The sequence below is a fragment of the Thunnus thynnus genome, chromosome 1 (genome assembly GCF_963924715.1).
Source record: "Thunnus thynnus chromosome 1, fThuThy2.1, whole genome shotgun sequence".
Lineage (NCBI taxonomy): Eukaryota > Metazoa > Chordata > Actinopteri > Scombriformes > Scombridae > Thunnus > Thunnus thynnus.
This window is the reverse complement of record NC_089517.1, coordinates 15,586,347-15,611,576: the sequence shown is the minus strand read 5'-3', so window position 1 is coordinate 15,611,576 and position 25,230 is coordinate 15,586,347. Positions and strand designations below refer to the sequence as shown.

At 38.1% G+C, this 25,230-nt stretch overlaps 1 protein-coding gene across 1 annotated transcript in view; it reads right to left on the bottom strand.

The window, feature by feature from the left end:
* The window catches only part of gpc5a (glypican 5a), a 119,064-nt gene that overhangs the window by 51,461 nt on the left and 42,373 nt on the right, over nt 1-25,230 (bottom strand). Inside the window, exon 7 of the mRNA XM_067586534.1 lies at nt 9,447-9,567. Coding sequence (XP_067442635.1) covers nt 9,447-9,567 — 121 coding nt within the window. The remainder of the gene's footprint in view (nt 1-9,446; nt 9,568-25,230) is intronic.

Sequence of the window (25,230 nt, the reverse complement as noted above, 5' to 3'; positions counted from 1 at the left end):
AGTATGGCTGTTTTGACTGTAGAGGACTGGAATGGCAGCAAAACACTATAAAAGCAGCATCAAAAAAATACTGGCACAGACCTGCTACGGCTCTATGATATCTTCATTACCTGGTGCATAAGGAAAGCCCAAAGCATCATCAAGGACACCAGTCATCCAGCCCACACACTATTCTCACTCCTGCCATCTGGAAAACGCTACTGGAGCATTAAATCACGCACCACCCGTTTCAGACAGTTTCTTCCCACAGGTAGACAGAATAATGAATAGTACCCACAGACACACATATGCACACACAGACACTAAAACTGTGCCTATGATGTGTAAAGTTTTGTTTATTGTATGTTTTCTGTGGTATTGCTTAATTATACCATCTATTGTATTTTTTATTTCTTCTCCAAGGTTGAAAGTGCCACAGTACAAGAACTTTATTGCATTTTTTAACACAGATGAACTTGATCTTGGCATCTGCCTCAGGAGTAAACAAACTGAGGCAGGTAAAAACAAAAAACAAACAAAAAAAAAGAGTAATTAAACTTTAGTTTCAGGCTTTAATCGTCTTTGTTTGACCTCTGGATAATCATCAGAAAAATTCAACCATGTCATTATTTCAGCATTTTAAAAACACTGTCAGGAGAGGAACAGCATACAGCACAAAAGACAATGAAAAAACTCATTGTACTCCCATCTAATGTTTGAAATTTTCATCCAGCTTTCACTCCAGTTCGTGACCTCAAGCTATTAATGCATGTACTTTAGCTACATCTACGTACAGTAATGGAACAAGGTTATGGCCATGTTACTCTGTATCTTTTAAATGTAAGGGTGTTATCACTATATTTATCCTGCCCACACAACTATTCAGTCTACATTTCCCACCACAGAAGAAAGCAGATCTTGTCCCAAAAAACTGCCAAGAATTCAGACTTTCAGATTTACAGTCAGTGACAACTAATAGCATACCATTTGTATAGTTAATTAAAATCTGCAGTGTACATTATGGCATTAGATGTGTAAAGTAATTTTCCTAAAGAGGTGCAGGGTGTCATGTGGCAAAACGAATCACACCTTCAGAGATCTAAGTGATGAATCGAGCACTGTGTGGATCTTTAAGCTCATTAGTATTCTCTTTGAACACGTTCTACCATCTGTAAATAGAGGGTGGAGGAGAGATCTTACAATGATCATATTTGCCAGTCAGAGGAGAAAAGTGTCAAGATGTGAGTCGGCTCCCAAGACACACGCTGTCATTTTCCATCTCCCTCACTGCAGCAGCAGCACTGACAGGGTGTTTATCCGGACCAAGTGCAGCAGCAGCAGCTTGGCAGCAGGTCAGTGAATGAGAGGCCAGTGCAGAAATTAGAATATAATGTGAGTTGTAGAATAATATTATCGTTCAAATCACAACTCAACAGTTGGAAAATTTCAAATATAATGCTGGAAATATTCTACATTTTTTGATTGTCAAGAAATCTCAGGAAAAGACTTAAATGAACAATTAATTTTTCCTACTAGCAAGTGTTGTTTGTGTAGCCAAAGCCTGATCCATATTCCTCTGTGCTAAAGAGATCCATTGTTGTCCAAAAACTATTAAAAACTCATCAGTGACACAGCATTTCACTGGGTGACATGAATGAATACATCGTCCTGCTGTCATAAATGCTCACTAGAACATCAAATGCATATTAATCCGCAGCTGAAAATAGTCCTCAAGAAAAGCACCATTTTTAAAATGAAATATCGCTGACTTGTCTTCAGTAGGAGCTAGTGGGCTTTGGGGCTGAGAGCCACAGAAAGGGTAGGAAAGTCAGTAAATATTGTGTGGAATGGAATGGAATTTTTATGCCTTACGTGAGTTGCCATGAGTGGATATAGGGGAAGGTAAAAGAAAAAAGTGACAATGAACATTTAGCATATGTAGAGTTTGAAAAATTGTCATCAAAAGTTAATAAAATGCATTTGGTAATAAACAAAATATGTTACTTTGTACATTTTGTCTGATATTGTATTGCATTCTTCAATGTAATGTGTATGTGTAATTTTGCAATGTAATTTTTAGAGAAAATGTTATTAAAATGTATATATATATATATATATTAATCAGATGTGTTTATGCAATATTTATTAATTGCAATATTTATATTTATTGCAGTTGATCATAATCAGTTGTATTCATATTCTACAAAGCGGATCATGCTGCTGTTGCTCAAACTGTATTTTAATCGTGGTTAAGCACATGCAATCATTTAAGATAAAGTTGTAATCTACAGGTATGCAGCTTGGCTGGATTTGTTTTTTAATGTTTTTATTTACTGTGGTTACTTTATGGGTACAATTAATGACATAATGAGTATAGGTTAAAAATTGAAAATTGTTATGCTGCAGGTTTTGTCTCCAATTATGCCTCCCTTGAACAGTCCCAATTTATCTGACTTTACAGATTCTTGGGATAGTGACAGGAATTAATCGAACAAGCTGAATTTGTTAGTCATGCTCAGCGGGTGTGGTGGTGTGTAAAATATCTCTTAAATCTAGAGAACAGGATAATGGTTATAACCAAAATTGTCTTTTCTATTTAACTGAACTTCTATAACTTCAGTCAGATGTTATAATGTTATATGCACATTTTGGAGCACAACAAATAAAATGTGAATATATCCTCAGTGTTAATCTTTTGGACTAAGAGGAGAGGGGTCATGAATAATTCACAAGCAAAACTGCTGGTCAACCACCACATCAATGACTGGTAAATAATTCAGCCCGTAGACTGGGTGAGGAGCTGCCTGCCCCTGATTATGATTGAGAGACACAGGGACAGGACCTACTTATAGATTCTTGATGGGTTTTACCACATCAAGAGGAGAGGACGGGCAAGGAGGAGAGGAGCCAACAAATAATTCATAGGAAAGAGCTGCTGATGAGCAAGATGATGAAATCCAGGGTTTGTACGCTCAGACTGCATGATGAATTTGTCAATAGCTGCATTGCTGTTTTGTGTTTTCCTGCAGTCTCGGCTATGGAATAGTAATGATACATTTCCATTTGGTTCTAGGGAAATTGGGAGTGGTTTCTGCACTTCAGTTAGTCAAGGTCAGGGGCGAAATAAATGGAAATAGCAAAGAACATTTCTGATATGTAGATGAAAAACATGAAAATCAACATTTGCATGGGCACATCACTGTTTTCCTCATAAAAATGCCCAACATTGGCGTCTTTAAAGGTAACAGAATTTCACCTTTTACCTTTTATCCATATTTCAATGTGTACTTCTCTCTTCCTCTCCAGACAACCTGCCATTCATGCATACATGCACTTAAAGGTAAGTTTCGTCATATTAATAAGGTGCACCAATAGTGATTTACAGAAGCTTTTTATTGTGTAGCGTCCACCCAGATGTGCGCATAGCCACTACTGTGTACAAAGGCATGAGTGTGTGCACTGGTATATATAATTGATGTTTTTGCCAGCCATAAACTGAGCTGCCATTAACCCCCCACACATACACTCCCTTACACCTAGCTCTCCTCTACATCCTCTACATCCAATAAATTTAAATTTCAAAGAATCACCATTTAACTCTGGCTGCATTTTAAATCACAACTTTCTGAACATGACCCACATATCCTACTCAAGCCCCAGTTTTCATTGTCCCTGAATTACAGGAGATACCACTTTCTGAGACTCTGTGTTGTTTATTCTATTTAAAACATGCCTATGTGCCTCATGACATCAACGATCAATACCTTTAAGACAGCAGAGTAATAAAATAGGAGGGTTGAAAATTGGAGTTAAATGACAATTCAGGTCGTACACACTTACTGACACTTTTGCCATACTTCAGAAGCTAATGAGATGCCAATCAGAGGTATTTGCAAATCAAGTCCCAATGAGATGATAATGCAAACTAGACTCAAGGACTGTGAACACACAAGCTGTTAAATGAATCATGCCAGATGTACAATACAAAGGTCTGCGTCCCTAAGACACATCAACATTTCCTCTTCCTCAGTTTTGAACTATTTTAGATGCCATTTTGATTAATTAGCTCTCTAAAAAACATTTCATACTTTAGAAAGCCAGGGCTCAACAATATTAGTAAAATACTTGAGACAGCAGCCTTTCTTTGTATAAGGGCCTGAAGAGCTGTTTTCATCAGGGGGGGGAAAAAAAAAATCACTCCATACCAACAAGTCCTCATATTAAAATTAAAAAATAGGTCGCTTGTCATCGCCTTCCAAAACAACTCATAAGAAGTTTAGTAAACTAAAACTAATTGAATTAAAATTAACCTGTCACTATTTTGATGACTGATTCAGTGTTTTAGTCATTTTTTAAGCCAATATGCCAAACATCTGCTATTTTCAACTTCTCAAATGTGATGATTTAATGCTTTTCTTTGTCATACATTACAGTAAACTGAATATCTTTGGGGTTTTGGACTGTTAATTAAAACAGACATCTTCAAACATTTGAAGACGTCCAAACAATTAATCAAGAAAACAACCAGCAAATTAATTGATAATGAAAATTATCATTGGTTAAAGCCCTAATAAAATATAAATAAAATTAAACACACTTCTGCATCACCATCATCTTGCATTGAGTGTGAATTCAAGGGAAGACTTTTTCACGGTGGTATAAGAACATCACACCAATTCTGCTGTTGTTACTAATTTATTTACCAGGGGGGGGTCACACATAAGGAAAACTTACACATTGGTTGCTTTTAATTAACTTAACCAACCAATGTTGTTTCTCTGGTGCCAGAGACCATTTTCTAAAATCTTTTATCTGTTACCTTAGGTCAAATTATATACCAATACTGTCCATAAGGGTTTTCTGCACCGCAGGAGCATTTGGGAAAAAAACATTCATAGTGAAAAATGATTGTGCAAATTGATGCATTATGTAACTGATGTAAAGCTTACAAGTAGAGCACTTCCCTTTGAGAATCAGTCTGAGCCAGTGATAGAGTGTAATTTAGCTCAAGTGCACTCATGATGTTGCTACAATTAATTTTTGGTTATTTGCATGTTGAATTACCATAAAACCCAAACAGAGCATACCCTACAGCAAGAAGCAGCTAATTGAACACAAGATCTGGATGGTTACTATCATGACACAAAATAGACAAAGTTCACTATTTATCCAACTAGTACAGACAAAGTATTTTTATTCTGTCTACATGTGCTGGAGGCAGTGCTGGCACACCTCTGAATGTCAGTACAAAATTTGGTGCCAATCTATCTAGTTTAAGTTGAGATATTTAACTAACTAAGTGATCAATTTAACCTTCTGGTGGTATAAGGAAGGAGGCCATCATTGCCTGTACATATTTACATTTGTTGAGATATTTTAGTCTGGACCAAAGTGGTGGACCGCCATCCTGTAGACCTTAACATGGCTAAAATATGTAAAAAAAAAAATGCTTTTAACAGCCAACTGAACTGATCACCAGCTCTGTATGTCTTCGTCCCTCAAAATATCAACAGCTCTAGCAACATTTGGCAACCTCACAATGTTTTGTTGTTTTTTTTTTACAATAGCCATAAGTTTGTGTCTGTATGAACTTGCTTACAGGCGACATCCTGATAGACACTCAGCATAACGAAGAGAAAAAGCGTGTTGTAAATCAGCTTGGTATAAATTCTGTTTAGGCTACATTGTCTTTTCATTTCATGCTGCTTTTGCTGAGTAAATTCTGCAAATGTATTCATAAATATTTACATTTCAGTGAATTCACAGTCAGTTGATTTTTAAGGACAACTGACAGCCAGCCAGTCAGTATTAGATGTTATTTGGATTACATTATTTACAGAAGATTAAACACCGCCTGTAAAATGGCAGATTTTTATTCCATTCATACCAAACACTCCGTCTTATTCATGCATTAATAAACTACTTCCATTTTTTTCCAAGTAAACTTGGAAGATATATTCCTGGAAAAAACCAAGGTCAGAACTTTTTGGCAGCAATCATGCATCTGCTCTGTCATTGTCTTTGAATTGTTACAGCGACTTGTTCAAATATTCAAGACACTGCAAAGACTACTGTGCAGTTGCTGAAAACAGAATACCATTTCAAACCTGAAGCAAAAAACACAACTTAGATACACCATTACTACAGCAATACAAAGATTTTTGTACAAGCTGTGAATCTGAAAAAATGTCACTGCATTGTTTTTGGGTTTTTTTTTGCTACAAGTCAGACCTACCTCAGTTAGTTTGTTTCCACTAAAGATTTTCCTCTCACATGAGTGAGTAAACTGATAATGAGCTACATATCAGATGTTGTGCTCGAGTGTCACTTTTCATCACTGTTTGTGACAGTACTAATAAGTTCACAAATGTCACAGCTTTAAAATAAAACAAAGTTTTAGTGTAAGGAAAATATATCTCTCTCTTAAGATATAAAATAAGAAACAAGAAAGAAAAGATCCAGTAAGTAGCATTTTTCACCATATAGAGGTATAGTCAGGTATACTCAGATATGTGCATTTCTCAACTCATCATAACTGACAATTAAGTTTGTTTACCTGCTGTGTTTACAATTATCACTGATGTAACCAAACCTTTAACAGTGTCAGAAAACATTTAAAAAGAAAATGTAATTGTCATCTAGTGTTGCAGAGGTATTAAAATACCTGTCAGTCAAATTGGCAGGGACAGCAGGTCCAATCCTGTGTGTTGGATGTTAGCAGTGAAGGTGTTTTTTGTATTGTACCTTTAAAAAAAAAAAAAACACTAAATGCAAGTAAAATGTGCAACCTGCTATCATCAGACATGGATGTTCTTCCATCTATCTTAAAGCTGATGATAATAATGAAGTTAAATCTTTAGCAAAGCCCCTAATTGATGAGGAAATACATGATTCTACTTGACATCAATGAGTGAATTACCGACTGTGGATTAATTATATAAGCAAAGCGTGCAGAATGAACAAAATACTGAAGATGCACAGACAAAACAAATAGATTGTGAGTTAATGATGTTAATGAAAAGGTTATCTAAAAGTTAGCAGAATACCAGATGAACAGGAAATGTAGACACAAAAAGGTATGTGCAAAAATATTGCATAAAAAACAAACAGACAAAGAGTTTAAAGTTACACTCACTGAAGTACTTGCAGGTTATAAATGATTGAGCTGACTGATCATGATCTTTTTCATATGGGTTACAGTAAATAATGTGCAGCAGATAAACAACTTTAAAGAATTCAGGCACATGAAACAAATTTCTCCTTGAACTAAAAAAATCACAGAACCACAAGGACATTCAAAGAAGCACATTTAAAATGCAAACGGCAAAAAAACACACACAGAGAGAAAAATATATATACACAGTGAGGAGGATCAGGAGCTCTCAAATGGTTATGATATAGATTTATGTGTTCTGACACCCCACAGATGGTGTGAATTAGTCAGGGAGGGGGTGCCAGCACGAGGTCAAGAGAGATGACCTGGCCTTCAGTCTGCCACTTGGGAAACCAAAGCAACAGACATGAGAAGCTGCTGCTGCTGCAGTGCAACAACCGAGAAGCTGCTACAGCAGCTGTTATTGAGGCTACAGAAGAGAAAGTGCTCCCGTAAACTGCCCTAATCTCATCATCCTAAGAGATAAACAGCACTGAAAGGAGCTACAGCAGCACAAATGTGCATAATGATAATAATGATAGAAAAGCAACATGGATTTTGACAAAGAGCACAAAAGAATTTTTGTAAATATGAAGACAAAAACTCGATCAAATGGGTTTCTAAATATGTAATGATTGATTTTTTTTTCATTGCCAGTTGATTTTGCATTTGAGACTTGGTTTCTATTAGTTGATACTTACCGGTAATATGAAAGATGATATAAAGTAATTTTCTCTTTATGAGAATTATTGAAAGGTAAAGAGTCAAGGGTTTCAGCTTTGTGAGCAGCCATTTCTTTAAGGTTTCTGTGAACCTCAAAGAACAAAGCCAAAGGCTAACAAGAAATACTTTAAGGAAAATTATAGTTTATTTCAACCTGATGTATTTCCCATAAATGTAGCCATTATGGCTCTATGTGTCATGCTACTTGTGCTCTCTCCAGCTCTGTTATAGAGATTTGGGGAAACCCATAAAAACGACCATCATCAGGGCAAGCTGCTGAGCCTCCTACAGCTTTCCAAATACACATGATTTTTACACAAATCATTTCAAACGTTTGTTTCTAAGTCTGAAAAACAGTAAACACAGAATCTAGTTGTCTGTAGCAGCCATTATGTCTAACTGCATAGGGAACTACATCCAGGGCAACTTGCACATTGGTTTGTTTATGTCTGAGGCTGCGGATAGCACAGCATCTGTTCCTGCTAGAGAAGAAGATGAAATAAAATAGTTCATGTCTGTTTCCAATTTGCAAGGATAAAATGACAAGATACGTGCAGTTTTCATGGACTATACTGCTGGACGATAGAGACTTTCATCATGCATGTTACATAGACTATTGTAATCGCATTTTTCTTACTGTGTGGAGCTAAGCGGTGGGTCCAGCCAGTGTTGTGTTCTGTTGATTTTGTGAAGGTGAAACAGGACAACATTGTTGATTAATGCTGTAAATCCAGTTGTAGTAAATACACAGCTGGGGTGACTCATCCGTGGACACATATAGATTTTCCGTATCCGGCAGCAACAGGTCGCACTCACTCTGCATGAAAAGGTTTTCCTCTTCACTTGTCAGAAGAGGAGAGCAGTGACTGGGACACCAGCAGTTTCTCTGAGGTAACCATTACTGTATGTTGACTTTCCTGATGGTCCTGTTGCCTTTATGCCTCCATTCTTCCATTTGTTTTATCTCCTCTCTGTGTAATCCAGCTCAAATAAATACAGTTGGCCATTCAAAGTGAAATGACTCACAATCATCCTCCTAATAGTACACTGGATAATCCGTAATTGCATTTAGTTTTTTTGTTTCCTTACAAACAAACCACAGTGAAAGTCAGCTTCATACAAACAAAACAAACAGGCGTGTGGGGATGAATATTCAGGGCGGTTAGGTTAGCCAGCAAGTTGCCCCAGATATAGCTCTATATGCAGTTAGCCATAATGGCTGCTACAGGCAGCTAGTTCCTGTGTTTACTTTCGTTCAGACTCAGAAACAAACTTTTGAAGTGATTCATGTAAAAATCATGTCTATTTGTAAAGATGTAGGAGGTTGGAGAGCAGGAGAGAGCAAAATTAGCATGGCACATAGAGCCATAATGGCCACATTGACGAGAAATGCATCAGGTTGAAATAAACCAGAATTTTCCTTTAATGTTCAACAAACTAACTAACAAGCATAGAGAATTGGCAGATTGCCTAAGGAGACAGTCGCTATATGTTTAACAAGCAGATGTGATAAAAGGAGAAGAGAAAAAAAGAGAGAAAAAAAATCATGTGTATATACAATAAATATGTACAGAGAGTGAAAGAGTCTCACCTGATTGATGTGTTTCAGTTTGTCTATGATTTGATTTATGACAGGATCTGCTCCTTTCACTTTGACTTCGGGGTTGGCAGCCTGAGCCTTGATCCCATTGCCCACCACACGGAGGGTATAGCTGTGAACAAAGTACAGAAGACACAGTTGACTTAAGTGTTTTCATATACCCTCCAGTCATGTTGAAACATAACATGAGTAAAACACCAGTGATGTGTCAAACCTATTATTGTCTCTTCTCTTATCAATATTCTGAACTCACACAAAGGTGATGGCATATTTCATTTGTAGGCATACCCTGGGGTTAAAGGAGGATTTGCAATGTGGAATAAGCAAGGTTCACCTCAGTCGGCACATGTGTGCATGAATGTGTGTCTCTGCTTCAGTGCTAATGCTGCATATTACATATGGTTCATGAAAACTATACTGTATATCACGCTCTTTATGATCTCTTTTGGAAATGCAACTATTAAACCACGCTGAGTACCAACGGACGCAACCATTAACTTATGATTTGCATCTTAACATCTGCTGCATTAATCCTTGTTAAAGCCATTCATTGTTGTTAAAGCTCGGTAACAGGCGTCAGTTCACCTCAAGGCCTCCACACTCTTTTCATTTCATTGCAGTTTGTCAGATGTAATGACCCTGACCATGGCGGCTGGTGAGTGAGCACAATTCACTCACATCTCAATCTACCGCATATCATTTAATCAGACTAGTAGATCAAGGTAAAGTCATTCATTGCTGAAAGATCTGCTGAGCTCTTTGTGTACGCTGTGTGATGAATGTGGTTCAGCAGTGCTGAACTTCAATATCTGGATTATGGATAGAAAATTAAAACTGAATAGAAAAATCATCAGTAGTTAAAATTACTTTGTGATTTTGTAGCAGCTTACACATAATTGAGTGTGTGATTTAAGCAATACAAGGTCAAGAAGAGAAAAAAAAAACAGTATAAATAAATAAAGTGCAGGATGCACTGGTGTCTAATTTATTTAAAAGAAAAGGTGGGCGGCAGAATTCAAATTTAGTCAGAATTTCTAGGTCCTTGAGATGTAATTTTGATGTTAATTTCCTGCCAATCTGAGCTCCTAAATGTGATTAGTTTTGGGAAAATACAGCTGCCATTCAGTGTCCCTTTTCTACTTTTTATCAGCAATTAGTCTGTTATCTCCACGTTTTTTCTTATTGGGCTCTTTCTTCTGTTTTGTGGCCTTTGTCCTCTCTGTCTGTGCTGTGGCTGTCTTTCTTCTGGCAGCCGTGTCAAATTAAATATTAATGTGAACATTTAAAATCTGTCTACAATAACAGTGCTTTGGTCACTTGCAGAAGCAGATGTGCAGAAGTTTTGTTTTTTTATATAAAAACAGTTTGAGATGTTTGTGTTGGAGTTGCCCACATAAAACTTTATCAAAGTGAAAAAAAACACATCACAAAAATTTGCGAGAAATAAATTCAAGTTTTAGTTTTTTATTGGCTCCATTTGTTACTCATGTTGTTTAGTTTTATCAATGCTGTACTCTTCAGGCTTACGCATTTTTGCCCATAGAGCATATACATTAGGGTCCTTCAACAAATGAATGGCACAGAAATCCTCATAAATGTCTTACTGTCTTATTAATTCTTATAAAACCTAGTAGCTCAAATTTTTCTAACACAATTGATCAAATACTGATATTAAGCGCTTGTGCCAATTGGTTTCTTTTCTGATGGTTGTGTCTTTCTGCGCCAAAGATTCTTCAATCAAAATTGAGTAATATCATCTTCCAAACATGAGGGCAAAGTTCTGTTCTCATGAGAAGGAGTCTGGATGTAAGAGTTTGAGGACATCCTGTGGGTCGAACAGCTGCATGTTGGATTTTAAAGTAACTGTCATCACAGTGCATGTCAACAGGTTCTCAGATTTTCTGCCCTCACCTCATTTCTTCCTCTGAATAACTTCCTGCGTGCATGTAGTAAACATACTGATCGACAAAAATCAAACTGTGGAAGTGAAGGCCCTGTTTGCTCAGTGCAGCAGGCGCCTGCGGCTGGGGGTGGATGTGTTGAGACTAAGCTGCACCTGAACCTTGAATACTGGAGTTATGATCTAGCTGCCTCTAGCTCTGTTTAATCCCTGGACACACCTGCTGAGATTTATTTAGATTGTATGTGCAAGAACTGGAAAGAAGATAGTCCTGCTAGCTGGGTCTGGGTTACTATGAATTGTTAAGGGTCCACCTGTTAAAAAAAATATAAAGATTAAAAAAATCTATGGTAAGGTAGATTACTTCATCCACTCACACTTGTAGCCTGTGATTATCTCATATAGTTATCATGAGATGCCATCCCATGTAACAAATAGTGCTAAATCCACCTCTTCGTGACCTTTGCTGCAGTCTTTTCCCTCCTTTCTGTGCAGTGTGATTAATAGCAGATTGAGGAGATTACATCAGAGCCATCTGTGCCCACTTTCAACCAATGAAAATGTGAACAGCCACACATCTGGATAAAGGAAGCGTGTATATTATTGACAAAAACTGGTTTATACTGAGCAAACCATAGACATGCATGAATTAAGATGCATTTAGATGTGGAAGCACATATGAAATATCATTTGTGTCCACACACACAAAGAGTACACAGTAAGCAATGTATTTCATTATGCCACAGGGATCTATAACCTGAAATACATACAATCTCTTGTAACATGCTGCAGGCTCAATGCAACACAAAGACTCTCGGGGGGTTGCAACACCAGAAAATAAGGGCCTGCTGCTTAAAAGGTTTCATAGATTAAAAAAGCATTGATCATAGTCATCATATATTCTTCGGGGTGAGTAAAAGCATACAGTTGCATCAAGCACAACCTACATGAGGATATCAAACAGCTGAGTGATTGCCTATGTCTCTGTGGACCAGCAGCAGGATCCTATAATCCATATCCTTCTCCCCAAAGGGACGCTTGGTTTGCATCTCATCTCTGCTCACGCTGCTGTTCAGTCCTAGATTGAAAATTTCAATCATTTCATTCTTGGCCCTTACCCCTATCTCATTCAACTACATTTGTCTGTAAGTGCAAAATCTTCACGTTGAAGAGAAAAAACTCTGAGGTCTTCTTCGCCTTATTCCTTGACTTCAGGACAAAGTGGGATTGGTACGTCAAAGTACTTTACTCTGATCATAGCACAGGAGGACTACCATTCTTTTCCACATTTTCTTATCTGTATCACTTTAATTTGGACTGTGACAAGGACTGGACAACAATTTGGCTGCACTGACCATCATTTTTTGAAGAAAATAAAATAAGAAAATAACAGTATTAAACAAATAAAAGTATTTTGTGTAAATTGTGCCTGAAATTCATTATTTAATAATTCAAAACAGTACATATAATTCTACTCACTTTCTTTTTTTAATGTAAAAACATTTGTAAACTGAGTGTCAGTACATTTGTTGTGATTTCTGGAAGCTGTTTATTGATGGCTGTTGAATGTTCACAACATCATTTAACTATCAGGTCATAGACTGCTCATACTATTTTCAGTCTATTATTTGCCTACACTGCCTTAAAGGTATCAGTCATGAGTTGTAGCCGAGCATGCCTGTTAATCATTGCAGTCACACCATCTGTCTTTGAATTGTGTTCACATATTTAATTACTATGGTGATAAATACGATGGTGGTATTATTTCCTAATATGCTAGCTGGCTATTTAAAATCAAATCAGATTTTGAGTAAAATCAAATTCAGCATTATCTATCAAGCTTCGATGTTACTTTTAGTTACACAGCAGTGTAAAACAGTTGGCTGTCTAGATGCAGAAATGTGTTTTTCCCGAGAGCACCTTCATCAAAATGTTATGGAGAGAGGATTTCAGTGGCTCAGGAGATGAAGGAGGTAGACCATGCACACTGTTCATGGTTGGCTGAGAGAGAAACAAAGCAGGCCTGCGGTTAGTAGGCTAGAAGGCAATACCTGCCTTCCAGTTGTCACTGAGGAAACGAAAGTCCTTCTGGCTCATTGCTGAGCACAGAGAGGATCTGGGAGAGTTCGCTACTTCAAAGCAGGCTGTTCACTTAAGCTCAATAGAACAGAAAATACTTCAGGCAAGACAATGGAACATATGCAGTTTAATGTGTAAAATCAACAAGAGGGCCATGCTTCAAACAAACATCTGTTTGGTACAATAACCCAGAGTTAATATGGTAATAAAGAAAGCAATAGGCACAATGACACAATACTGCAGTAAAATAACACATCAAGATTTAAATACCTCCTGCAGAAGATACGTATATGTTTATATTCCAAAACGGGCCCTGTGCAAGAACATTTTCATATTCTTATCCCTGCTTAAAGGGGACCTATTATGCTCATTTCCAGCTCTATGTTTTATTCTGGGACTCCACTAGAGTAGCTTTGCATGATTCACAGTTCGAAAAAACATATTTATCTTATACTGGCTCTGGCAGCTGTATCAGAGTCGTGTTAAGTTACCGCCAATGAAAACCTAACATTTCCTGCTTCACTGCTTCAAATTAAAAGCTTTTAAATGACTAAATAATGGGAGACTTTTATTGTGTAGAATTTACAGGAAGTGAAACAGAGCTTCGATAGCAGCACTAAAAACCAGGTGACACAACAACATATGGAGAAATTTGGAGCTGTTTGGAGGGAAGAGTAGTATAAGCAGAAACAGCCACAGTGATGATGATGTGAAGAGCTGCAGATGACCAGCACACCTCCAACAGGTAAACTACATATTTTACTTTACTTTGCCGTGCTGTGTAATGGAAATGACTCGGCATGACTACCCTCAGAACAATGGAAAAATGCCATAATGTTAGCGAAGTGGAGCAGTGAACAGATGTCCATATAAAGAAATCTGCCACAAGTTGATGTCAGCTTGGGCCGAAAGTAGAAATAAACATTGGAAACTGAGCGTTCAGAGCAGTCTGAAGCCAGTGCTTTTTGCTCACAGGGATTACTTCTACATATGTTTGCCTCATTATTTGACACTTTGGCCACGTTTAATATGAACATCCCACATTGTAAAATAACATATATAAAATAAGGAAAAGCATTTTTTGTGTTTTTACCCTGTCTGCTTAATGCTTTGTTTTTATTGTAGGACAAAAAAAGCTATGGTAACCATTGCCTTTGTGGCAAAGCAACATATCACCCAGTGCAGTAGTGTGGCTCACTGACGTGTTTTCAATAGTTTTTGGACAACGGAGGTCTAAGGCACAGAGGAATACAATATATCGGGCTTTGGATACACACACAATACTTATAAGTAGGATAAGTTCATTATTGGTTTTGCTCTGCACATGAGATTTGTTGACAATAAAAAAAATATAGAAAATTGCCAGCCTTATCCTTTGAGAACAAATTTGTTCATACAAGTGGCTATTTCATGTATAGTACGTCAAAAATGTTTTGACATCTGCAGGAATGTCATCCTTATTCATGCACAAATTCTGAATCAGACAAATAAATTGAGTGACAAAACTTTCCAAGACAGGTTGTGACAGTCCAACAGGTTATAATAAGGTATTTTCATAAAGGATTATTATAATCGGGATTACAAGGTTTACCAGTATGTGTATCTAGAACTGTGTAACTTTATTGAGAGCTGTGACAAAGAGGATAATACAACAACAGTCAACACTGCCTCTGGCAAAGATTTAGCTCTAAACATGACTACTGCCATGTTTGTTCCAATTACTAGGAAGCCCTGAGCCTTGAAGTTGTATTGACGTGTGCCAGGTAGACGCTATGGAATTAGCCAGACAGAGCTGTTTGAGCAAGGTGGCAGCGGTAATTAATATGGTCTGGTAGTTGGTCGGTGGGTAATGGGCATGTTTTGTCAGGAATTTATACTTACACTGCTGTACTGAGATGTTGGGACTTGCTCTTAGAAAGAGACAGATTAATTACAGATTCATAAACCCAAAAGTTTTGCAGGACTGAGAAAAATAAAAGACTAAGGAATCGGCTGACTGTGTAAATGCATTCAAATGGTGTTGAATCAAACACCACTTTGAGGAAATTAGGGATTTAAGACTGATCAATGTAAAAACAAAGTAGATTGCATAAGAATCTCTTCTGTTGACAACAGTTGCCTGTCTACATGGTCCTAAAAGGGACACAAAAGGTGAAAATAACAGCTGCATTTTTGAATACATTTTCTATTTTACATATTTATAGTTTATTTGGTCATACTTCTTTCATAATTTTCCATTAATTTCCTTATAATTTGCTTCAAAAATATGTAATTTGATACTAATTGTATTAAAAGTAGAGGCAAAGTTCAAGTAGCACACTAACAATTAAATAATTGCAATTATCAATGTAACCTAGAGAGTCTTTTAGTCAGTGCACAGCAGGTCAGCTGAACATGTAATTATGTGAAGTTTGTAAACAGGCAAGTGCACAGTTCAACATACACCATACGGAGAAGAGGTTTCCAATAACAAATGAATTTTAGTTGGGTTTAAATGGAGCAGTTCCTTATAGGATATTCCTATTTTCTCTATAATTACCAAATGACATAGTTCTTAACAGGGATCTACCTGGGAAATTAGAAAATTACCTTACATTTTATCTACTTATATTTGTGTTAAGTACAGTAAAAATAAAACTTGATTATGGCCTTCGTAATGTCACCCACACTATATTTCTTACTCAGCATAATGAAGATATCTATTTATATTGAACATTTTTCATTTTTTTGCTGCCAGTGCAAAACATTCTTTGACGCATTTAATTTCTTTTCCCCACGATGTCCGCTCCCAGAAACTAAAGCATGAATAGCATTTTTAGGCACTCAAAGCGCTTGGTTAAGGTGAGGGAAAGATCAAGGTCTTGAGTAAATGGTGAATAAGTCAACTCTGACTCGAAGTGCAAAACATTTTTCCTTTCACCTTAACCAAGTGTGTTTGTAGCCACAATCTACCAACACATTTGACACAGGACATACTCCAGCTGTGCTCTGTGCACCCTGAGCTCCTCTCTGTGACTTCTTAATGCACTTCGTAGATTGTGAAAAATGTTGCCAGTGAGCATGCACTACTCTAAGGAGCAATTATGTTTCCTTCAAAGCATATTTGGCAAAGCAAATTAGTAATATATAAAAATATTTTGTAGGAGATAGATTTGAACTACCAAATATCGGCATGTTCATATGAATCAAAGACGTTTTTCCTTCTGACTTCAAGTTCATGTGCCCATTCAGTCACTGCAGAAGTGACACAGCAGCTTGAGAGGGGCACTTAGTGCACTCTGTGTCTTTTGTTTGTGTGTTTGTTTGTTCATTCATGTTTTTTTACAACGTGCAGTGCTTGGGGAAATTACAACACACGCTCTTTAAATGGCACACAGCCCCAAGATCCCAGCAGAAGAGGAGCACAGTGTGAACAGACAGTATGCTAGAACTACAGGGGTCAAGTCAATACATGAACTGAAATTTATTCATCGTTTTCTCTCAGTAACAACACTATGTAAAGTACGCTTTGGTGTAAACACGTGGTGATATCGAAGTCAGCCAGGTCTGACAAAAAAATTCAATAATGCACATGTATTTCATATGGGGCACATGTGGAAAAACAAAGCTAATGTTCTCCAGTGTTTGAATGAAAATTGACTGCCGCATGTTTAGCTTTTTTGCACCTTTTTCCTACCAACACTGTTGTTGTTGCTGTAGCCTCCGGCCTCACCTTGATAGCCACAACACCCGAACAAACTGCACATAAACAGAATTTCTCCAACGTTTTAAACACATTTATATAGACAAGTGCCAGCATATGGTGCAGTGCCTCTCTTAACACACATCCCCCAAACGACACCTACTTCACATTCACAGAAATCCATTATTTAGGTTGTAAAGAGCGTATTATATTGTACTGATAATTTCCCTGTGAAGCTAAGTGGCTCTGTGTGCAAATGAGCTGATGCATCATGCGAGTGGTTAATGCCAAATAGATATCAGAAGTCCTCAAACAGCGATGGAACTTTTATAACACCTCTTAAATATTTGAGTTTTATGGAAGGTAATAAGGACAAATGGAAAAGCTGGCTATCTAGGAGGTACAATGGCCTCATAAAACCACATGGTCACCGAAAGAGTGAATTTTTAAAGATGTCAATGCCCCATAAGGGCAATAATGTCCAGGATTAAACAGATGCGGTAAGAGCAGGGCAGCCAGTAAAAGACTCATCAGAGGTTTTATGATATCAGTGATCAACACACTCACATTCAAAATAATCTTCTGCTGTCTTTTCTTTACAGTGCACACATACATAGTGTATCTGCCCCATCTGTTTGAGAGTTTTAGTTTCAGAATGCAGAAAAAATATCCTGCAGAATCCCGTGTACTGATTTCTTGGTCTCAATCCAGTGCAGATTATCAAAATCATCACTCTGATGAAAAACATTTTTCCTCTCTGGCACAGAACTTAAGAGGCTTAGACATCTTTGCCATCTTCATTCACTGACCAAAGCTTGTCCAAATTTCAACACCTGCTTCATGGAGATGCGGAGACAAACATTGAGAGGATGATTATGAATTTATGAGGAGTTCTGTAAACAAGCATAAACAAATCAACAAGCCTAGAGCAACATCCGTATTCCCCGGCTATCAAATAGTCGAGGCAGCGAGGATGTCAGGTTTAAAGTAAACACTTGAGCAATGATTGGACTTCTTTTCACAATTGCTCTGTTTCATAACAAGGTATCTATCCAGCCCAGCAGTGGAGTCAAAAGAGCACAAATAGATTGTAATATGGCTGGAGGAAGCTTGCCGCACCACTCTTGTGTTGGGATATTTAAGCAGGATATTAACATGTAATTTGTCAGTGCTATGCTCAGCAGTGCTGCAATTGTAGCCTCCCGCTGCCTCTAAATGATCAGTCCTTTATTTTCAAAAGGTATCTGATGCTAAACTAGAAAAAGAAGCACACAATTTCCGCAGACATTTAAAATACATTGAGGTGAGAGCTGAGAGATCTGCATCCTTTTAATCTCAAGCTGGCAGAATGTTCGTACATTGATGAGAAAAAAATGATTTGACTTTTATTTGTTTTCACAGATATAAATGTGTTTACTAAAAGGTGGTTTGGAGTGGTGCACTAAGTGATTGCAATGTATAGCTACAGAGCCTACACACACAGACACCCACGCTACACCATAGCTGACCGAGTAATAATGTAACTGCACGTCAGAGCAAAGGACGAGATACCACGTGATTCGTAGGCTTGGGCTGCTTGTGTTTTCTCCTACAAGTTCCTGATATTGGTGGAGACTGTTGAGAGCGAAGACAACATTAGGCTAGTTAAAAAAAAGTCTCAGTAATCTTATCTGTTTTAGTAACACAAATTTAGCAAAGCTTTTTGCACTTGAAACATTCTGCTTACTGAGATCTTCACTCTCTATAACAGGGAATGAAAAAACTTAAAGTTGTAGAGTAAAGTTGTAAAGATGTTTGAGCTTCACTGTGCAGACCGATGTATGTGCAGAGTTTGACACCGGAAGGCTGCTATCACATTCATCTGCTGAAGAAGGAAAATTTCTCTGTGCTCACCGAATCTGTTTAAGGTGTGTACCTAGCCGAGCTATATATATACACAGTATATATAAAAATCCTAACAAAAATTATAATTTAAGAAATAAAAATTGAAAAAGGGATGAGATCAAAAAGTACCTACCTCCATAAAGGATTAGCTTCAGTTTTTTTAAGTTTATCTTACTCACATGTATGTTAAGAGAGCTATTGGTCAAAATAACCATTCCTCCTCTCTATACTCAATATGAAGAAATCTCTTTCTTACATGACTACACTGTAAGAAATACTGGACAAAATCCACAGATTCCTTCTGTGTGTCTGTGAAAACACAGACAATTTTGGTTATCTCAGACTGCTGAAGCCTCATATTAGCTTCAGCTGAACCTTACAATGCATTTTTGCATGAAACAAGGACAGTGGATATTTTCCCCATGTAATAAACTGCAGTCATGTAAGGAAGGGTTTAATTCATGGATAATGTGACTAGGAGGAATGATTAAAGGATAGGCTCGCAACAGGCTAACTGTTGTTTTCATTAAAACAACAGTCAGGTGCCCATATGAACATTGAAACCGATTTTGCTTTCTATGATTATTCCTCCTGTTCATACTGACCATTAACAGGCATACCCAGTATGAAGCGTCTGTAGCCTTCACATTTTTTTGCACCCCAGGTGCAAAAAGCTGAGGCCCCCTTCATCATGTGTTTCTTAAGTTCATCGCGTTGTCTCTCAAAAAATCCAGTAGGTTTCCACATGTACTCCTTGTGTTTAGTTTCAAAAAGCCGCTTGAGCTCAGCAGGTTTCATAGTCTCGTTAGCCAACGAGTCATAGCACAAAACACAATGTGGTTTGGGATCCTCCTCATCCCCAGTCCAAAGAAATCTGAATTTTATGTAGTCGCTGTGGTATTTTCGTTTCGCTTTCCACATTCATGCCAAATTTCACAACTTTGAGGTACATCTATGCTGGTGATGTCGTTTCAATACCACAGGAGAGGCAATTTTTGACTTACTCAATGATTTCATTGTGCAGAATAACCCCAATTGGGCAAGATGTGTTGGCATTTGCACAGATGGTGCAACTGCGATGACTGGAAGACAGAAGGGACGAGCAACGCATCTATGCACAGTGGCATCATCTGCCACAGCAACACACTGTTGCATTCACAGTGAACAACTGGCTGTGAAAAAATGCACCAGTGCCTCAAAACAGTACTTGACAAGTCTGTGAAAATAGCTAATATATTCACAAACAAATCACTGAACACAGGTCTTTTTAAAGCTCTGTGTGAAGAAATGGGGAAGCAAACACACAAAACTCCATTGTTTCCCGACGCTCACAGATTTTCTTCTCGCTGCTGAAAAGGAGCTGGATGGCGACATTATTGTAGCCTTCATGGAACATCTGCAAAGCTTTCACTCACAGTTGGGTAGATATTTACCAGAATTAGACACAGGCTTTGAGTGGATCAGAAATCCATTTGGGGACAAAACGCACATCGAACATGTCAGTTCCAAGCTTCCACCAAGACAGGTTGACAGCCTTGTGGACATCTTTCAGAGAGGAATTTTTGACAGACTTTTGGGTCCACATTCAACCTATGCATCCTGAGCTGGCTGACTCTGCTCTGAAACTGCTGATGCCGTTTCCAACCACCTACAACTGTGAAGTTGGATTTTCCATACTTGTTGGTCTGAAAACAAAGCAGCGCAACTGGATCAATGTGGACCATGATATGAGACTAAAACTCTCCAGTGTGGAGGAGGACTGTGGATCACATTAAGAAAGGATCTCTTAATGGTCCGTATGAACAGGAGGAATGATTACAGCAAGAACAACATTTTTCAGTGTTCATTTGGGCACCTGAATATTGTTTCAAGGTACATTTGGCATGTGAGTATTGTATTATGATGGACCTAAAGAAGTTCTCACCTATCATTCAAGAGCAAATAGGTGCTTATAGCGTGACCCTTCTTATAGCGTGACCAAAAGCAGACCATATATATATATATATATATATATGTACACTGTAAATTCAATGTGTAAGAACAAGAATCATGAGAAATGTCTAAAATAAGCATTGCTCAGCACACAGGAAATTATGCCAAACAGCAATTTAAGGTCCAACACAATTCAAAGCCGCAGATTGTGTTGTGTGTCTAAGCTTTTAACTGCACATCTCTGATTATTTTACCACAGCTGGCGGAAACAAGAAGCCACATCTGCTGTTTTCTCCAGCCACAGACACCGAGATCTACCGCACTGTCACTACACCTCAGAGACAACACTGCAGATAAGCAGCAGTAAACAACACATTGGCAAAAGGGACCACAATACCAACAGTCTAATCATCCCTGTGAAACTGTTTGTGGATATTTGCTCTCTCTTCCATTCTTCTTTTTACTCAGTGTAACAGCAGCTGGAAGGAGCAAAGGAATAAACTGCTGCTAATGGTGAAGCCAAACTCCTGCAGCTCAGAAGTGAATGACGGCTGCAAAACACCAGTCAGACTGATTTGAGGTGCATTCGGGGCTTCTCCAGATTAACTGAACATCATGGAGGCTGGATTTATCGCAGTGTTGTTGTATTAGACTGCATTAGTTTTAGCTGGGTGCGCCTGTATAATCAACAACAGGCAACTGAGTGTCTTTGGTGATTATCTGGCCGCATGAAAAACAAGTGAACGGTAGAGCTGAGAGTGAAAAGAGATAGAATATGGTAGGATTGTTTAACATTTTCCTTCCATGTCATATCACCAATCTTTCTTCAGAGACAGTAAAACTGCTTGGTCTGAGACAATTTTATAGCTGACTGATCACAAAGCGTCCCTCCCTTCATCCTGTGATGGGCTTATCTGTGTTTATGTTTCCACACAGTATCTCCCCTCACTCGCCTCTGTATAGTCAATCGCAGGAGAATAATACAATCGCAAACAGCCCTTACTGCTCTTAAGACCACTGCTGTACTCCCCCACAAGCCCATCACGATTATGCGTATCTCTCAATCTCTCTCTGCTTGATGCTAAATCCATTAATATGTTTTCCCCTCAGGTAGGGCTCATTGTTTAACAGGCTTTTGTAATAAAGGAAATATTAAACAAACACCAGCTTTCGGATGCTTTGCTCACAGCTGCAGTGCATTCTTTTTTCTTTTTTTTGGTACAAAAAGCTTTAAACAACACATTTATTCATTTAAAGAGGGAATGAGAAGTGGCATGCATGAACAGTAAACAAACAAGTGCAGCATCTAAAAAGAAAAAAAAAAGTTGATGCATGGGCTAATTCAGTATTAGCATATTCAGCAAAACATTCAACAAACAGCCCTGTGCTGTTTTGGATGAAACACTGTCGCACCATTTTACAAAGTTAGATTAAAGTTACATGTTTATTCATTTGAAGAGCACAAATTGGGCTGATCCTTATTAGCACAAACTATGATATGCTTCCTTGTTGACTATAGATTTTAGGGGAGAAAATAATTCATCCTCCCACTGTCAGCCTTGTACAAATAGGCCTACTCTGCACACTCTGTAGAGATGATAATTTATGTAAGGAAGACTGTGCATTATCCTCCACCACAACTTTTCAGTCACATTACACAAAGCACTTAACAATACCTGCTATTTATCAGCTTGGAAACACCCACACACTCATAAATACCACTTCATGCCCTCGGCGTGGATTGTATGCCAATGGTGTGATGATGTGTTAATTTATTTGGGGAGATGTTTAAATAACAAGCCCCAGGGTCGGCCGTGAAGTTTTGTGATTATCACCTGTCCTGTTACTGTGCTTTAACAACATGCCCTCACCGCCGGGCACAGCGATTAAGATTCAGTCCTTTCTCAAAGAGACTAATTTACCGCTGCCACAAGGTTCTTTGTAGTGTCAGTGCAATTTAAATGTCAAAACAATGACTTAACTGTTATTTCACTTTAGAGGGCGAAATAATTTGCTTCAGTGACAATTAGTTCTGATTCCACAAGCCTGACCCCTGCATAAAATTAATTATAACTGTTTTTTTCAATATTACTTACTTAAGATTAAGTTAATAGGAGTGAGTCACCCATCTGACGTTCCTCTACACTGCTACATGTCAACATAAAATGGATATTTTATGATTATGTGTTGAAATCAGTGTTTTAAGATGGTTTTACTTCAACCTGCCTCATCTACTTGTTTAATTAACAGTTTTCAAATTTTCCACAATATTCTGTCAATCTCACACAAAAAAATTATTTTAGACAATAGGGTAGTCACAGATACTCAACACTGCTCTCTGTATCACAAGGTTGGCTGGACTTCCTTATAGTCAAGACGAAACAGCCATCCCATTTTATTCATCTATAAAGCTCTACTGCTGAAGCTTCCACACTAACTCACATCTCTTCTTTCATTTAAATCTAGTAACTACAGAACACAATCCAGTGACTAAACCTTAGATACGCCTCATGTTCGCGCATGTTGGCAACTGGTTTTAGGTACTATGCACCTTTTAAATTGAATAAACTGCAAACTGCCCTAAAACTTGAGTCTTACATTCCTCTTGGAGATTTTAAAGCCTTATTATCTCAAGTTTGTTGTGTAGTTGTTTTGTTTCTATCTGCCGATTACGTTCTTCTCTTATGAATGTTTCTTGTTCTCAGGTCTCTCCTGGAAAAGAGATCTTAATCTCAATGAGACTGCCTGAAGATCAAATAAAATAAAAATGAAAATGCCAATTCAGTTTTTGTTTATATACAGCAGCTCCTAATTTGAAATTTATCTCAGATGCCGTTAGAATATGTACAACATACAACAACCTCAATTCTTGCATTATTCAGATAAGGAAAGATAAGATTATATAACTTTATTAATCCACCGAGGGGAAACTAGTTTTATCGCCCAGTGACAGAACAAAAGGGTCACAAGTCAAATGATGCTGTTATACTCCATCAGATGGGTCTAAACTGCTCTCTCAAACTCTCTTCTTTCATTTGTTACGCATCTATTTCTGTCACTTTTTATGTGAACAAATGAGTGCAACACTATGAATGCCTTCCAGCAGAGACTGTCTTAAAATGTGCACTGTTATCCGCATATTTAAAAGGTTATTGTGTCTCACCCCTTTCTGTGACGGCTGGCTGTTCACGCCGCCTTCGAGCTTGGCCAACACTTTTACCTTCCGACGTGGCCAGCATACCCTGGCCCATATACTGCCACAACAGTAGTAACATTAACACACGAACCAACCAGTGGAGGCTGGTCCATAGAGGCAGAGGAGGTTGATCCTCCTCTATTTTTTGAGAGGCAAAAGGAAGATCAAAATATAAAAAAGAATATTTGGTTGCAATAAACCATTACCAAATCTCAGTATTTATGAAGTATTTTTTCTCTCTTCTTTGGAAAAAATCCATTGCTGAAATTCTGTTTAAAATGCTTCAACAGCAACACCTGCAGGGCGGGAGGAGAAAGAGCAGTGTGTGAAGTGGTGGGGGGGTGCAATTGGTGGAGGTAGAGTGGGGGACAGAGGAGGACGGGTGCCTGCTGTCCTCCGCAGGGCGGGATCTCTTACATTGGACTTAATGTATTTCATTTTTTTTCATGCTAATCTGTGATTGGCCATGACACGTAAAATGACGCTCCAAGGGAGGCTGTCCTCCCTTACCAATCAACAACCAGAATGCAATATTGACATCAAGTTGGTCCAATGATAGTTTCCAGAATTCATCTTCAATTCTTTCCACTGTAAAGCAGAGTAGCAGCAGTGGATAGCTCCTTGCGTTAGCCAACGCAACAGTTAGCTTATTGTAACAGCCTGAAGGACTCTTTATACATCCATGGAAGGACTGTTAAGGACTGTTGTTAAGCTAGTGGGAGAAATTATCTGGACTGGGCAGCGCAGCAGCAGCAGGACGCTGCCGGGGAGGCTGGAGAGAGAAGCAACTGGAGAAACGACCAGGAGAGTTAGCTTGTTTGTCATTGTTGCTAATGATATCAGACTGGTTAACCAGCAGCCACAAAGTTCTGTTAACTAACAAACAAGATGACCAACAGCTACAAATGGACGTTATGACATGAATACTTCATCTCCATGAAAGGAAGAAGACGTCAGATAACGTGAGTCAGATACAGCTTCTCTCTCTCTGTCTCTTTGGTCGCTAATTTCATCTCTGATGGTTAAATGTCTCTGTATGGCTTTTTTGTGTTTTTTTATCTCCTTAGCAAGAATGCAGCAGAGATCATATAATATGTTGGGG